The 17,075-nt window shown below is 42.9% G+C and overlaps 1 protein-coding gene across 1 annotated transcript; it reads left to right on the top strand.

The window, feature by feature from the left end:
- p3h1 (prolyl 3-hydroxylase 1) lies at positions 1-11,831 on the top strand. The gene is made up of 15 exons (XM_030050601.1): positions 1-465; positions 1,833-1,985; positions 2,596-2,785; positions 2,904-3,032; positions 3,226-3,365; positions 4,527-4,616; positions 4,722-4,774; positions 4,899-5,026; positions 5,777-5,904; positions 6,835-6,930; positions 8,503-8,653; positions 9,097-9,214; positions 9,461-9,536; positions 9,666-9,806; positions 10,709-11,831. Exons 1-15 carry the CDS (start codon positions 7-9, stop codon positions 11,216-11,218), a joined length of 2,562 nt encoding a protein of 853 aa, XP_029906461.1. The 5' UTR covers positions 1-6; the 3' UTR covers positions 11,219-11,831.
- Positions 11,832-17,075: the final 5,244 nt, after the last annotated feature.

Raw genomic sequence — 17,075 nt, forward strand, 5'->3', positions numbered from 1 at the left:
TGCAGGATGGAGCACCGCTATGCAATTGTATTTTTGTGCCTCATCCCGTGGTGCATGTCGGACACGAACCTCGCCAGCCGTGTCGTTCTGGAGCCTTATGATTTTTTATTCGACACGGCGGTGGAAGCCTATTACAACGGAGACTGGATGTCGGTCATCCTGAATATGGAGAAGGCGCTCAGGAACAAGGCGACGGTCCGCAGGGTGAAGACGCAGTGCCGGCTCAGCTGCGCCAACCAGTCCACTTTCGGAGAGCCTCTGGCCGGCCTGGGTGTCCCCATCCCGGGCGCAGGAGCTGTGGAGGACCTGGGCTTCTTCCAGAGGATCCTGAAACGGGCCGACTGTGTGAACTCCTGCGAAAGTGAGAAACTCGGTCCACCGACTTTCCACCAAGTCAGTGAAGAGGTGGAGATGGAGTTCCGAAAGAGGACGCCGTATAACTACTTGCAAGTCGCCTATTTTAAGGTGGGTTATTGTATAAAAATGGACTTTAATAGCGGCCTCACTGCAATAAACAATCTCCTGCAGAAATGATGCATCATATCATTATTTTCATACTGTGGGTGCATGGTAAACAAGCAGGCCTAAAAGTGGAAAATGGTTAGATATGCGCACATTTTGCCTTATTACACTCATGATCTCACTCAAACTTTTATACTCCATTCCCAAAGCAAAACTGGGGCTACTGTAATTGCCCCAACCCCCCTACACCGGGACACCCATGCCACGTCTTAAGGTGGAGTCAGCTCTGCGCGATCTGACGTGCAGTTAAAAGGCCCAGTGCTGCGTTTAAGTCTTCTCTATAAGCTCATATTTCCTGGATTCAAAGTGGTAGTTAAGCTTTGTGGAGAGAATAGGGCGCTTTAGCTGCAAAACAAGATGGGGCATGTAACAAATGCAGATTTTTATGATGCGGCTGCTTAATTGTAAGCATCTCAGAGCTGCTAGGAGGCACAATAAAAGAGAAGAAAATGTGTGCCACGAGTGTAGAATATTTTTTGAATACATTTCTTATCCAGACTCTGTTTTATATTAGATAGAGCTTCTTTTGTCCCTAACTACTAAACACCTTCATCTCAAGAAGTTTGGTGTTTTATATGACATTATCACTTTCCCAGCAGTGTTCACCATTGTTTGCAGGCGGCCCTTGTGTGCTCCTCTCGTCATTACAACATTTCAGACAGATCTTGAAGGCAGCAGTAGTAAGAGAGCTTGACAAGATTTGGGGTGACATGCATTTGGCTTACACAGTTGTTTCATCAGCCCGTGTCCTCTCTGTGGATGCAGCATTGTCATTTGGGAACTCACTTCCCCTTCCTGAGAAATCATTACAATACTCAGTTTATAGTGATATCTTGATAGCTTTATCATATTTAAAGGGGAAAGTGACATGTTTGGAGATTGCAGATCAACACCAGTGACTCAAACATGGCCAGGTGCAGACATTTCTGCCTTTCAAAATCCAGAGGCTTGTGTTGGAGGAGATAAATTAGAACCATATTGTTGTTATTGCGGACTATCAGTAGTAGTAGCAGTCTTATCAGTGAGTAGCAGGCTTATTAAAGTCATTAATTACTTTAATTATGCCCCTTTAACAGTTGAAGTGCCCGCACCTTCAAATAAAAATGCTGCACAGTTTAAATATTTCCAACAGAAAGGAGCTCATAGCCAGGAAAAGAAGATTCTGGACAGCAACTTCATCCCGTCAGTCGTGTTTATTGGCCCAAAGAAGGAAAATGCCCAGCTCTAGACTAAACACTGCCTGATTTCAGTGATTAGCTCAGCTTCAGTGAGAGAGAGAGAAGAACTGAACATCTCTGTCTTTTCTGTAGATCGATAAGCTGGACAAAGCGGTGGCAGCTGCCAACACATTCTTCCTGGCCAACCCAGATCACACGGAGATGAGGCAGAACTTGGACTACTACAGGATGATGGCAGGGGTGCAAGAGGACGACTTCAAAGACCTGGAGGCCAGACTACATATGGTGAGAACAAACTACTGCAAGCAAGCTGTCACAAAACGTGTTTTTGGAGAAATCCGATGCTTTAGACAAAGTGTGTGCGCATGTTAGATTTTGTTTTAGCCCTAAATCTTATGACAAACTTTTTAGGCTGAAACATTTATTAGATTTGGTCACATTTTTTGACATTTAAGTCATTGTCCATTCAGTGTTTCCCAGCAAAATCTATATTAGTAGTCAATGTTATCACATCAGCTTTTCACATTGTTTTTGCTGAAGTAGGCCAATCTCAGAGGTCCAAATATTTTTCAGAATATCAGACAAATAACAAATAAAATGAGGTACAAAGAGGAGAATAGGCACTTATTCTCTCTGATTAAATGTATTTTCTTTTTAACATATATTAGCATAGAATCTAACATGGAATATTCTGATTTGATTATGCAGCAGTGGATAAGAGGAGGTTAATTAAGTGTCTACATATAATTATAAATGTGTGTGTGTGTGTATATAGAGCCTATATACAGTTGAGCACAGCCTGGACAATGGAAAGAGAGGTGGCAAACATGTCAAACAGAAGCACTTGTACCCAAAAAGTGTAAAAAGGATATTCTTACACTTTTCTACCTGTCAGGCTGAGTTCCTGCTGGCGAAGCGGTACTACAGCGACGACTCCTTCGGCCTGGCCGCCGAACACTTTGAAGTGGCCGTCGATGAGTACTTCACTGCCGATAAGGAATGCCGAGCGCTGTGCGAGGGAGCCTACAACTACGACGGGTACAACTACATGGAGTACAGCGCCGACCTGTTCCAGACCATCACAGGTTAGACGGCGTGACTTAGGCTTTTTTTTTTTTTTTGCAGGCCTGCGACAGCGCTCTGGCCCCTGTGCCTTATGTAAATGTGTGTGTACGTGTGTGTGTGTGTGTGTGTGTGTGTCAGACCATTACATGCAGGTGCTGAACTGTAAGCAGCGCTGCTCTGTGGAGTTGGCGTCTACTGCCACTAACAAGCCTTTTGAGGACTTCCTGCCCGCCCACTTCAACTACCTCCAGTTCTCCTACTACAACAGTGAGTCTCCTAGACCCTCATTCATGATTCGTCATTATTATCATCCAGTGTCACCATCGGATTCAGTGTGTAGTGTGTGTCATTAAGTGGAGGCTTTTACCCAAGTGTCTTGAGTCCCTTTTGTCCACCTCACTCTCTCCCGTCTTTGTTTTTCTGTTTCCTCCCTGTTCGTCTGCTGTCTTTCTGGCTGCAGGTGAGAAGTATGAAAAGGCCATAGAGTGTGCCAAGACCTTCCTGCTGTTCCACCCCGAGGACGAGGTCATGAACCAGAACCTGGCTTATTACTCTGTCGTGCTGGGGGAGGACAAGGCAGAAACAATATCAGCCAGACAGGTAGGTCAGTTATGCCCCTGTTTGATCGAGGCTTTCACCCAAAGCCCCTTACAGTAATGAGAGAGCACTCGTTTCTGAAAGTGTGTTGTCCCACGGCCTAAAAAAAACAGGGGTAAAGCAACCTGCACGGTAAGAGTTTGGCAAAACAGCCTCAATAAATACCCCAAATGCGCTCAAGTGCAAGAAAGTGACATTTATATGATATTATTATTAGATTGTTTTCCACCATAATATACAGTAAAACCTGTTCACCAGACGTTTCTGTCATATCTCTGCTCTTATTAGCGAGCTTATGCCTCCTTGTCGACTTTATTCTTTGTGTGAGGACTTCTGATGGAGGAAATAAGTTTTGTTGTTTTGTTGCAATTCCCAGTAGTTGCAGATGGACTTTGATAAGAAACAATAACTACTTTGTGTCCCTTTAATGTAACCTTTTTTTGCATTTGAGGATATTTTTGCAGCACAGGCGGAACAGAACAACTTTTGCCCTAATCTCAGTATTTTTACTCGCTTATTGAGGCTATTTTTCCCTGACTACGTGCCGTTTTCGACTCACAGCCCTGATGTAAATTCACTGTTAGTCTCTTGTGAGCCGATTGAGAGCTGACACTTTCCATCAGCTGTGACAGACTCCCCCAGTCGACTGAGATTCTTTGAGTAGAACAGCCATTCTTATTTCTTTCAGAATTCAATTATTCACATTTTTCTTGTCTAAGAAAATACATAAGTTGAAAGAGCGTAATTTAACCAAAAATACCTGTGTGTTTTCCTCTTATTAAGTTTCAGTATTCTAACAAAGCCCAAGTCATGAATTCAAATTTTCTGGCAATTTAAAATTTTAAGTTGCTGTCACCATGATTTGTCATAGATTTTAAATGCTCACAGATGTTGTATGACTCTGGTGCATTTGATTATCATTGATTATGATTGCTTTGATTTATTATTAACATGATTCATCAATGTTGAAACTTGTGCCGGTGCATTTTCTCACCGCCTGAGACTGTGAATCAATAAAAAAATTGATAAATAAAACAAGAATAATCAAATTGTCGCATTGAACAGCCGAACATGATTCAATTGAATAGCAGCTTTTCTTTGCTGCTGTTCCTGCTCCTAAACCACACACACACACACTCCCCCTTGTCTCTGTGTCGCCCCCAGGTGGTGAAACAGTACATTCAGCAGTCCTTACTGGAGAAAGAGCTGCTCTACTATGGATATGAAATCTTTGGAATCACCTTTGTTGATCCAGTAGGTGAACCTGCCATTTGTTACCTGTTCCTCTGTCATCATACTGCAGTGCTGTACCACAAAAGGTGTATTTGAAAACTGACTGAACTGCTATTACTCATTCAGGACACATGGACTCCTGCAGATGTCATGCCTCAGAAGCTGAGAGAGAAGCAGAAGTAAGATTTCAAACACCGCCACACACACACACACACACACACACACACACGCTTGCATAACTCAGGCTGCTGCAACCGCAGTTAAAGCAACCTCAGCTCACTTTTATCACCGCGTGTCTCTCAGGGCAGACAGGGAGACTGCCGCGAGGATCACAGAGGAAATCGGAAACCTGATGAAGGAGATTGAAACCCTGGTTGAGGAGAAGAATAAGGATTCATCAGACTTGGCCAAGTTAATCAGCAAGCGGGAAGGTGAGATTTCTCCTTAACAAGACAGCCAGCTTGAAATGTGACTGTGAGCAGGGTTTGGGTTCCTGTGAAGGCAATAAAATCATACATCCCTGGGGGTCACTAATATATTACCAACAGCCATCATTTAAATCTTAAATAATGTATTTTTCAATGTAATGAGCATTATTTACATTAACGAGATAAATAGTACAGCCAGAGACAAGGAACTACCATTTTTGTCAGGCAACCACATGGTTGGTTTGTCCAAAAACTCTACAATTCTCTTTACAAATTACAAATTAAAACAGTATGTCTTTAGTAGTATGTTTTCCTGCATTTTATCACCCATCCCTAAAATCTCTATCAAATTTCAACCTCATGTATTTTATTATGTAAAGTTTTCCTCGATTATATCTGTCAGACATCACTATGACGTCTTCCACATTTCCTGAACATTGCAAATATATTTTTCTGGGCTACCAGTTATGAAGAGTTGAATTTAAAAGTTTATGTTCAAGCCTTAACCTTGGGGGGGAGAAAAAAATCCCTCCCTCCCTCCCTCCTAGCCTTCTCTTTGAGAGGTTTCACCGTAATGGATTTCTGTATATTATAAAACTGTCTCCCTTTGATAAGTGAGCTCCCATTTCTTCCGTCATAAATCTGTCACTTCACTCCTCGCTAATGACTTCGTTTACCATGACTGGTTGGTGGCCAGCGTCTTAATTCCCACCTTGGCCGTAACCCTCCTCCACCTCCACCCCCACTCGCCAGGTGGTCCCGTGCTGTACGATGACATCAAGGTGACCATGTCGTCGGCGCAGCTCAACGGGTCCCAGCGGGTGCTGCTGGACGGAGTGATCTCTGACGACGAGTGCGGGGAGCTTCATCGCCTCTCTAATGTGAGTTCTCTGACAGATAGCAGAAGGTCGTCGCTGCCGGCGTCTTATTAGGCCTCATCAGTGGGGTTAAGGTTCAGGTAGCCACCTTAAAGAGGCCATCTGCAAGCTCACAGAGTTTAGGCTCCGACTCTCAAGGTGAAGCGACACATGTGTGACACATGTGAGGTTAGTCCTTGTGTGAAAAATGCTTTTTTTCCTCAACTTAACTTGTAAATACTGCCAAGAAATTGAGCAATTCTTTTCACAAATTTGGAAAAAATATTTGGTAATTTATCGTGGCTTGATGATATCTTTTCTTTCATTTCTATTCTATTGATAAAATCTGAGAATTTTGATTTATAATAGTATTTTGTAAATAATCTCTATTTTTGTTTTTGTTTTTATAAATCCCACATGCAAATGACCCATATTTAGTTATTCATGACACTGAAATTGGGAAGTACATTCTGTCTTTATCCACTCAGAGTAAAAAGTTAAACTCCATATGTGATGTTGTTGAAGTTTGCAGCTTATTTTTTTCTTATCGCCGCTGTCAGCAGAAACCTCCAGGATGTAAGGGAAACAGCCTTGTTTTTAGCTTGATGACCTTGCAGTTTTAGAGTTACCCAGTAACTTTGGGAAGGGTTTCGTACGCTGAGGGGTCTCCGAGATTTATCAATCCCTAGAGGAGAATTTAATCCCTCAACTTCACATGAAACTCACCGAAACTGGAGTTCGGTTTTCACAGGACAGCAGTGCAATCTTACATCCTGTTTGGAGGTCAGAATCATTTGTGGTGGGAAATAATAAGCAGCGAATGTAAGGTTGTTTGGCAGAATGCATCGAATGAAACCACCCCGTGTGTTTTTGTTTCCATACATGTCTGTTTTTCCATCGTGTGTGTCTCTCAGCCCATCGTGTCAGGGTGTTGACATTGTGCATACTTCCTAGGCGGCGGCTCTGAAAGGTGACGGCTACAGGGGGCGTCCGTCCCCCCACTCCCCCAACGAGCTCTTCCAGGGCGTCACTGTCCTGAAGGCTGTGAAGGTCTGTAACCCCGACAAACTCAACCATAAACTCCAACCTACACCAGCCTAGGGGTCCGGCAAGCTGTGTAGGGAATAAACCAGGGGAGTCAATCTCCTACCCTGCTGTAGAGCCCTCGAGCAAGACGCTGAATCCATATCAGCTGCAGAGTCTCTATCCTGTTCCCCAAGTAAAGAGTTCAAAAGTGTATTCAGAGGCCTTAACAATGGTAAAGGGCTCTAAATAAACTTGAACTTGAACTTTTAGGGCAGTGCTACTGTTTCAAAAGGCTCCACAGGTCCATAGATTATAGAAAAAAAAAAAAAATATATATATATATATATATATACTCCCTTACCTGAACCACCCAAGCTACTATATGCTAAGCCGAATACAAGGGAAAACAACAAACTGACAAAGGAACAGAATAAAGTTCGTATTTGCATCATATTTTGTGACCTATGGAGAGGCTTTGGGACTACATTAACGATGCACTACTAAGTATGTCTGAAAGAAAAAAAAAAAAAAGACTAACACACTACCCCCTCCATTCTACCCCCCTACAAACACACACTTGTCAAGCCTAGTTTGAAGTGTAGCTCTCCTGCTTCAAAGTTTGAAGGCAAAATAGCTGAGTGCAAATATACTGTCATCCAGCATGGGGGTTACTTTTGCTGATTCTAAACACATTTTTCACTCATGAAAACCTGCAAGATCTTACATAAGTTACCTATAAAAAAAAAAAAAAACAGTATTTGCTATCACTGTAAATACTGGACACATCAGAGAATCAGCCGCCAATCTTCCTGCTACACAGTAGTGAAATAGCCAAATGAGTTATTTACCAAAAAGGCATCATATTTCTCTAATATTTAAACATCATTTAACATCCAATCCCACTTCAAACTTCTGTCTGCAGCTGTTGTAGGCATTTAGCTGATGAACGATGATTTACAGCGTGTGAGGAAGTTCAGTGCTTAGCTCAATGACACTTGCAACAGTAGCCGCTGTGGGAATCAAACCTGTGACCTTCTGTTATGCAGATGGTGTTTCCAACCACTGGAACTCCCTGCCATGAATTTTTGTATGAATTTTGTGGTTTGACTGATGCTATTGGTTTGCATTGCATGTGAGTAATATTGAAACAGTTCATCTTGGTGGGCAGATTTAACCCTTTATAGGGCAAGTGACTATTTTTGGTAATTTCAGAAATTTGACATATCGGGCCCATGCCCTGTCTCAGTTAGTTCAATAATCATTTGGTCTTCACCCAGCCAATCAGCAAAGATCGCTCTACATCCCGGGTCACATGATTGTGGCATTTGACCAATCTCAATGGCTTTGATTTTCTATAGGAAAATGAAAATTTTAGAAAAATTTTATAGAAGTAATAAAGTCCTGTCATGTTCCCTAATAACAGTCTAGGGTTGTTTTTTTTTTTAATTTCAAAGTATTTCAATGAGTGCCCTATAAAGGGTTAAGGATACTGAGTATTGGAAGATTCATTCCAAAAGTTCTTGGTGTCGACGCACCCACATCAGTCAGCCACAGTACTGTTTGGCCCGCTCTGAAGTGTGCCGCCGTGTCCCACAGCTCGGGCAGGAGGGGAAGGTGCCGCTGAAGAGCGCTCGTCTGTTCTTTGACCTCAGCGAGAAGGTGAGGAAAGTTTTGGAGTCGTACTTCCGTCTGGACGCTCCGCTCTACTTCTCCTACTCCCACCTGGTCTGTCGCTCCGCCATCGACGGTAAGTCAGCCAGTTACAGCGCAGACACTCTGCTGGCTCTCAGGGGTCAGCGCTGTCCTTGTGGAGGAGAGCAGTTTATATATATATAAACTTAATTAACCTCCTCTTGTCCACTGCTGCAGAATCAAAACAGAATATTCCAGATTTTGTTCTCCATGGTGACAGTGGCAGGAGTGACTATGGATCAGTCTCTTCTTTTTGATCATTCATTCATCACACCCAATATCTCAGACTCCACTCATCAGATTTTGATGAAGCCTGTCAGCTGCCTACGTAGCGTCAAACCCCACTGCCAAAAAAGTGGTGAAAGTCATGGGAAGTGCACTCAAAGGAAACTTTCTCCCCCTTTCTGAGTAAAAAGAGGCCAGTTGCAGTTTTTTTTTTTTTTTTTGGTGATCACGGCCTGAATTGTTTAACCTCTGTCTGTACTGTTGGTTATTCAGAAAACCAAGAGGAGCGTGAGGATCTGAGCCACCCCGTTCACGTGGACAACTGTTTGCTGGTTTCTGAGCTCAACGAGTGCATCAAGGAGCCTCCTGCATACACACACAGAGACTACAGGTGAGCACACACACACACACACACACACACACCAATGCACCTTAAAGTGTGACATACAAGCCTCGTGAGAAAAAAACATTTTCAGCTGGAGGAGTTGGGCTCGAGCCCCTCTGACGGCAAGTATCCACTCTGCTGAAGTGTCCTTGAACAAGACACTGAATTCCTACCGGCTGGCTGTTAGATAACATCCTAGTACTGGGCAATGATTACCACGGGTATCATAACCACCTCCTCTCTCCCTTCCAGTGCCATCCTGTATCTGAATGATGACTTTGAAGGAGGAGATTTCATTTTCACCGAGTTGGATGCTAAAACCGTCACGGTGAATATCCAAACATTATTTGCTTTCTCTACATGTGAATAAAAGATCCTGTAATATTGAAGCACGAGTACTTTGAATGACTTTCTCTTGTTGCATTTGTCTGATTTTTTTGGCTTCATTCGTTGCCAGGCGGAGCTGCGTCCTCAGTGCGGTCGCGTGGTCGGCTTCGGCTCAGGGCAGGAAAACCCCCACGGAGTCCGAGCCGTCACCAAGGGCCAGAGGTGTGCCGTTGCCCTGTGGTTCACCCTTGACCCTGCGCATGAGGAGAAGGTACTGTACATCTCCTCTACAATAAACTCGGCTGCCTTTTTCCAACCGGATTAGCATTACTGGGCAAAGTCCTGTAATATAAACCATTACCAACAGCACAGGATTAGTATTTTTAAGTCCAGAAAGCCAAAAAAATCTGCAGCAACTGAGGTCATCTGATAGTAGCAATCCAATTTGACTTTATGGTACCGTAATGTAATAACGCAGCCTAAAACAAATAGCATATCAAGTCAAATAGAAAAAAGAAAGCCACCAATGTATCATCCACCAACAAGATATTCTCTAGAGTCATATATTAGAGGAATAAAATAAGATAAAAATCCTTTTTGAGATTGAAAAGGCTCCCTCGGGTCATGGACAAAACCCAAGAAGTTTAAAAAAATCAGTGAATGTCATGGTACCTTTATATAAGTTATGAGCATGCAATGTTTTAGTCATGCTAAATGATAGAAAAGGAAATTATACTGTTGCCATAGAGTGAAAATCCTGATTGAAGTCTTGCAACTTAGTGTGATTGACCTTTTGTATGGCAGCATTTTGCAAGTAGGTAGCTAAATCTAAGTCTGGTTTCACAAACAATGGAGCATTTGTTGGTGCAAAAGGAAAGTGATTGGTGGTAATAGTAAAAATAATTAGTGTTTGGCCAACAATTGTATTCATATAAATGTAGATGATGATGTTTTACTCTCTGTATACCAGCAGAAAATTTTCAGGAAATAACAAAGCTCATTCATTCTGTGTTACTGTGTAATTGTGTAAAAATAACATTACATAATGTTGTCCAATAAAACTAAGCCAGTGCAAATAGGGCTTTTGTCTGTCCATTTGGGTTCTTAAGAGGTTTATTTTGCATTTTGCTTCTGTTTTTGTTTTTTTTCATATGTTTGTTTTGTGTTGTCTAGGAGAGGATCCAAGCTCAGGAGATGCTGAAGATGTTTTCTACCCCAGTGGATAAGGAGTTCAGACCCACAGAGGCGAAGGACACCTCAGAGCCGCAGCCCACAACCCCAGAAACACCCACTGCCGCTGTGCAGGAGCCAGCAGACGACAAATCAGAGGACAAACCAGCGCAGGAGAAGCTGGATGGACCATCTGGCACGCAGGCTGACAAACCAGCCGAGACGCCGAAGGACAAAGCAGAGGCGAAGGCGGACAGCAAAACGACGAAAACAACTAAAGCCAAAACGGCTCCTAAAACAAAGGCCAAAGCCGGAGATCAAGCGAAGGCCAAGACCGCAGACAAAGTCAAAGCGAAACCCGCCGCGAAAACAGACGGCAAACAGACGGTCAAAACGAAACCCAAGCAGACGGACGAGAAGGGGGCGAAACCGGCTGTGAAAAAGACGGCAAAGGCCGCCGCCAAAAAGGACCCCAAAGCCGTAGACTCTCAGAAAGACAAAGACGAGCTGTGATGAAAGCAGCATCTGTGACTGTGTCTGTGTCTGTGTCTGTTTCTGTGATTATGGAGTGTTTTGTTTAAGGTTTCCTCTGTGGGAGTGCTGACTCAAAATGCAAGGCTGAAAATGTTGTGATGTCGTCGAATCAAGTGGTCATTATGGACCATGGTGTTATGCTGAAATGCAAGCCATACTGAAGTACCAAGGGACTGCTGTATCACTGCAGGTTTCACTCATATTATCACTCCACTGCCATGTCTGGTAGTGTATTTTTGTTGACAGATCACTGAAGTGCCCAAAGTTACTGTAACCATCTTCATTTGGCATCCGGAGCATTTTGCATAGAGATGGTGGTGTTATCATCTCAAGATTTTGATTTTCTCTTTTTTTTTTTGCAGTTTTGTGTCTTATTGTTGCCTCAGTTATGGAGAGAAAAAGAACAACAAACCAGGCTGGGTGTGTGTGTGTGTGTGTGTGGGTGGGTGGAGGTACAGGAGGTAGGGATGTAATATGAGCAGACGCACTGTTTTACTGATGAGAATCTCATCTCAGAATCAATTGTGTGAATCAATGAAATAAAAGTGATCTTTACTAAAGGTGCCGAGTCTTCATTTAAAAAAAAAAAAAAAAAAACATTGAGATCATGCATTACTTCAAACTAACACTGGGTGGCAGGATGGAAGCGTTGTAATTTTCACACTCCTTTACACGCCTTTCACTAGAACAAGGCCCGACTAGTTCACCTTTATGAGAAATCATCAGGTTCTGCATTTAATATTTTGAGGAATCCTGCTGTGATTCGATTTTGAACTTGACTAATTAAAAAAACCCTCGCGCTCGCTGTTCTATTTTCATTTTGCTCTAAGTTCTTTGAGGCTTTTTCAAGATGATGTGTTTTTTTTTAAAATCTTTTTCTATATGTATGTGTGTGTGTGTGTGTGTGTGTGTGTGTACATGTCAGCTCATGCATCTCGGTGTTTTCTCTCGGGACTCGTCTTGTCGCCTCCCGTTTCGATGCAAACTGTCCTTCACCTGCAACATCATCTCAATTTAAATAATTGCTTTATTTGTCTACTTTCTAACACACTGTTTTACCAAGACTCTCAATCTTACCTCACCTTGAGCATCCCTGCGTTGTCAGCGACCCCGTTGAGTCATTCTCTCGGTAAATGTTATCGTAAGTCCAATGTCTTTCTGCTGAAGGAACGCAGGATTGAGATAAATCATATATCCTGCAGAGCCTGAATTAGTAGGAGGGACATGCTAAATATAGTTGCTGCGAGTTTGTATTTGGCATCCAGTTTCAAAAAGTAACCAAAGCTCATGTTATCTCTCGTTTTCATTCTGTATTATGTAACATTACCAAGCGGCAGTGTGGAACATGCTTGCTGTCGCTTCTATCGGTTGTGGTTCTATGTGGATCGCTGCCTGGAGTCTGTGGGTGCAGCAGCTATAACACTGGGATACGTGATGCAAAGTCTGTGTAGGTTTAGCATGTGGATGAAGCCATGCCAACGCAGAGAGGCCATCTGCACACTCACTCTCTCTCCCTCACACACACACATAGAAACACACACACACACACACACACTGTCAAACTCTGGCAGTCCAAATAATAAGCACCAGCACAGCTAAACAGCCTGAAACATCATATTTATTCAGAGAGCAATAGAGGAGGTGTTTGTCAGATCCATTGCTGCCCTACATATCAAGCCCATGTACAGACTGTGTGTGTGTGTGTGTGTGTGAGTGTGTGTGTGCAGTCAGTGCTTTCTTTGTATCTCCCTGTATTCGACTCTTGTGAGATCCAGAGAGCAACAGAGAACGTCAACTGTTAAGTGAAACATTCCTCCAAACTCTGCGCAAACACTGCAGACAGAGCTGACACAGAGCCTTGTCTCTGGGCTGCATGCATGTAATGCAAATCTACACACACATCCACACACACACACACACACACCATCCGCCCACCCACCAACACACTCCCACACACACATATTCCATGCATACGTAAGTTCACAGGCATAAACACAACCCTGCCGAACAGTCAGTTCAGTGGTGTCTCATAATCCCTGATGGGAGTCCTTGTAGTTTAAATTTAAGGAAGAAAGGTCTGGCTAATGCTAACTAATTAATGACTAATTAATGATGCTCATAAGAAGGGCAGATGGACTTGTGGCAGCTGTCAGGCATAAACTAACTCCTACAAGCCAGAAGTCATGAACAGGACCCCCCCCCTGCGCTCTCTCTCTCTCTTTCTCTTTCTCTCTCTCTCTCTCTCCCTTTGTGTGTGTGTGTATTTGTGTGCAGTCAGTGATTTCTTTGTATCTCCTTGTATTCCACACTTGTGCGAACAAGAGAGTGAGAGAGAGAGAGAGAAAGAGAGAGAGAGAGAGAGAGACAAACACAGGCCACTTTGTTTTTTCTGTGTATTTGTGGTGTATGGATTTGACCCATTGTTTCTCCAAAAGAGAGTAGGAGACCGTGAGAGAGAGAGAGAGAGAGAGAGAGAGAGAGAGAGAGAGGGAGAGAGAGAGAAAATAGGGGTAAGAGTACAGTAGACACAGAGGTCAAACCCGAGCTTGGTACAGCTGTCTCTCACTGTTTTGTAAAAGTTTTTTTCTGTGCATCAAAATCAGAATACTTTTTTTTTTTTTTAATCCTCCCAGTAATCAAAGTATGTGCATGAGTATATAGCAAGGTATGCCTCTGTGTGTCTATATATGTGTGTATGTGTGTGCTACGTGGTCTTGCCTAGTTGCCATGGAGACGTGGCGGGCATGGAGACGGCGGTGGCAGGATTGGGTCGGGCACAGCGGGACGCGGTGCTGAGATTAACTGTGACTCTGACTTCTGGAGGGGAGAATAAAACAGCAGGCTAACAAGGACTGACACGGCCTCCCTCTCTCTGCTCTCCGGGCTGCGACCGGCAGCTCCAAAGGAAACTTTTCATCGCACAACGTTTGGCCACAAGGCCCTTCTCTAGATTAGCTCTTCACTTATCTCTGCAAACCCTCACTCAGCACACCGGGAAGAGTGTGTGTGTGTGTATCTCTCTCTCTCTCTCTCTCCCTCTCTCTGTGTGTGTGTGTGTGTGTGTGCTGGGTTGTTTGCAGATGAGTGGCTCTTTTTGGTGAACATAGGGAGCCGATTCCTCTCAGTGAACGAGTTCTTTAATTTGGCTCCATAGTTAAGAGCACATGTGTGTATTTGGCGAGCTTAGAGTTAGTTTGAGTTTTATTTTGTTTATTACATTTACTATATGTAAATGTGCTGAGGTCCAGGGGGAATGTGATTTTTTTCAACTGTATGGTATCACAATTGACCTGCTTGAATAAAACAGTCTTACCTGTGCGTTGTTAGCTGCAAGGTCTTGCTTTGAACAATATAGTTTGCAGTGTGTTTATAATCCATCTATGTCATGATAGAATAATGCAAGACTTGACAACCAAAGCTGAACATCTCCATATTCTCTGTTTGTGAACTTTGCTCTCACTCCGAATGAGTCACTATCTGCATTTCCTAAAAATAAAAAAGAAGAAATATAACTGAACATCTGGTTCCTGAAAGACTACACTGCAAAAAGTCAAAATCTTACCAAGATTATTTGTCTTATTTCAAGTATACATGTCTTATTTCTAGTCAAAATATCTCATTACACTTAAAATAAGACATGATCAGCTCAGAAATTACTTGTCTTTAGACAATTTTCACTTGTTTCAAGTGAAAATTTACTTGAAACAAGTGAAAATTAGCTTGGAACAAGAAACTAATTTTGCCAATGGAACAAGCTAATTTTTACTTGTTCACTTGTGTCACAAGTTTTAAGTGTAATGAGATATTTTGACTAGAAATAAGACATGTTTACTTGAAATAAGACAAATAATCTTGGTAAGATTTTGACTTTTTGCAGTGTAGGAATACCCATCACTAGTGTGTTTATGTGGTACGGTTCTATTTTTATTCAATAGTGTACAATTTTGGCCTAAATTCTCAGTTTTTCAGGCCCAGGACAGGAAGACAGATAGCCATCAAAATTCTGTTGTGTGGATAAAAAGACTTAGGCCATTATGGGAATTGTTAACTGCATCATCACAGATCAAGCAAGCATTTCTGAAGATGCTTCTCCGACAGTCTCAGCAGTTCCTCCCGCTGTTCATTACAGCCGTAATCTCCAGCACAGATCAGCGTGGGCCTCAGAAGAAGCCGTACACATCACACCAGCTCAGGCTGAGCAGCTGTAAGGCGTTACAGTCCACGACAAGGTCGCACTGTAGCTGTCAGTTCCATTGCCTTTGCCTGTCCATCTCGGCGCTGTCCAGCCTCTTGTCTAAAACCAACCTTGTGTTAGCGGGGACACTGGGGTCCATTGTTTCGGTGGGCTGTTCCGACAGATGCCTGGCTGATGACTTCAGCTCTGCCATGAACTGTCTCCTTATTCTCCTATAAGACTGGGATCACGGCCGTGCTGGCCTGGGCATGGGACCACAGCGGAGGAGCCAGAGGTCCAGCAGCGGCCTGGGTGTGGGGTGTGGGGCTGTGAAGAGGCAGAGATGGAGCCAGGATGTATGGAAGAAACCAGCTCTGTGGATAGGGTCACTATCTGCAGTAAAACAGTGATTTTTGGAGATTGGCTCCATTGGTGAACTTAGCAGCCCAGTGATGACAACACAGTCAACAAAATCATCACCGTCTCCAGTAGATCATGATATTAGGCTCCATGCTCCAGATCGTTTTGTTCTTTTGCAGAGCTCGAGAAGGTCATGTGTGCCTTCATTTTCTTCAGACTTGCCTACCGCAGCTCAAATTACTCAGCACTCAGTAAAACAAATATCACCTGCCTGCATGTTAGCACAGTATGTGGCTGCTAGTTTGTCTGTGAATTTTCATGGCTTTGAATGATCAGGCTCCTGCTTAGACCACTTCTCTGATTTCCAAATGCCCTCTGAGCCTGACTATACTGCCTGAGCTCCCCGAGGTCCTCAGATCTCAGCTCATCACTTAAGGTGATCTGTCCGGACTCCAAAGCCGTGGAGGAAATCCAGTTGGTAAGGGGTTGGTGTCCGCCTTTAAATCCCACCGTAAAACTTATTTTTATCATAAGGCCTTTCCCCTCACTGTTTTAATTACAATTTTCAGTATAGTTACATAACCTTTTTATTTTATCTTGGTGATTTTTCCCTTCTCCTTCGGTTATCTTTTACTTTTCCTCACTTACTTTTGTCTTTTACTGTTTTTGCGCTGTTACCTGTAAAACACTTCATAACACTGCTTGCACTTTAGCATACACTATGGTGTGTGATAGTAGGCCACAACCTTAATCCAAAGTAATAACTCAGATGTTTTACTAATAAAAAGTTCATAGTGTTTATACTTTGTGAATTTTAAATCATAGCCTATGCAGCCTCACTATATTTTTAGAAGTGTGGTAGGTGAGCAGCCACACAGTATTATTTAGCTGGAGGCCCATACGGTCTCCCATTGCCGAAAAAACTTCACTTCCAAGGGAGAAAAAAAAAAAAAAAAACTAAAACTTTAAGCTGAATAGTCATTTATGTTGAGAGATGCTGCAATTTCTCATTTGAAATAATTCTGGAGTCACTCAGTTCAGATTACACTAGATTATAGCTTTCACTTAAGTGTTCGCATTGATCAGTGGAGCCAGTGATTAACATGTGTTCACATCACATGATGGCTTATTATTATTATTATTATTCTTTTTTTTTTTTTTTATTGTTACATTTACAGAATTCAGCCATGAAGGTGAGAAGCAAGCCTCCGGATCTGAGGATCTGGTTAAGGTTATGTCTCTGTCAAGGGATTAGCCTGAATGTTTGTATTGAGCTCTGCGGGCGAGCTAATGGAATTTAAT

This window comes from Myripristis murdjan, chromosome 5 (genome assembly GCF_902150065.1).
Source record: "Myripristis murdjan chromosome 5, fMyrMur1.1, whole genome shotgun sequence".
Classification (NCBI taxonomy): domain Eukaryota; kingdom Metazoa; phylum Chordata; class Actinopteri; order Holocentriformes; family Holocentridae; genus Myripristis; species Myripristis murdjan.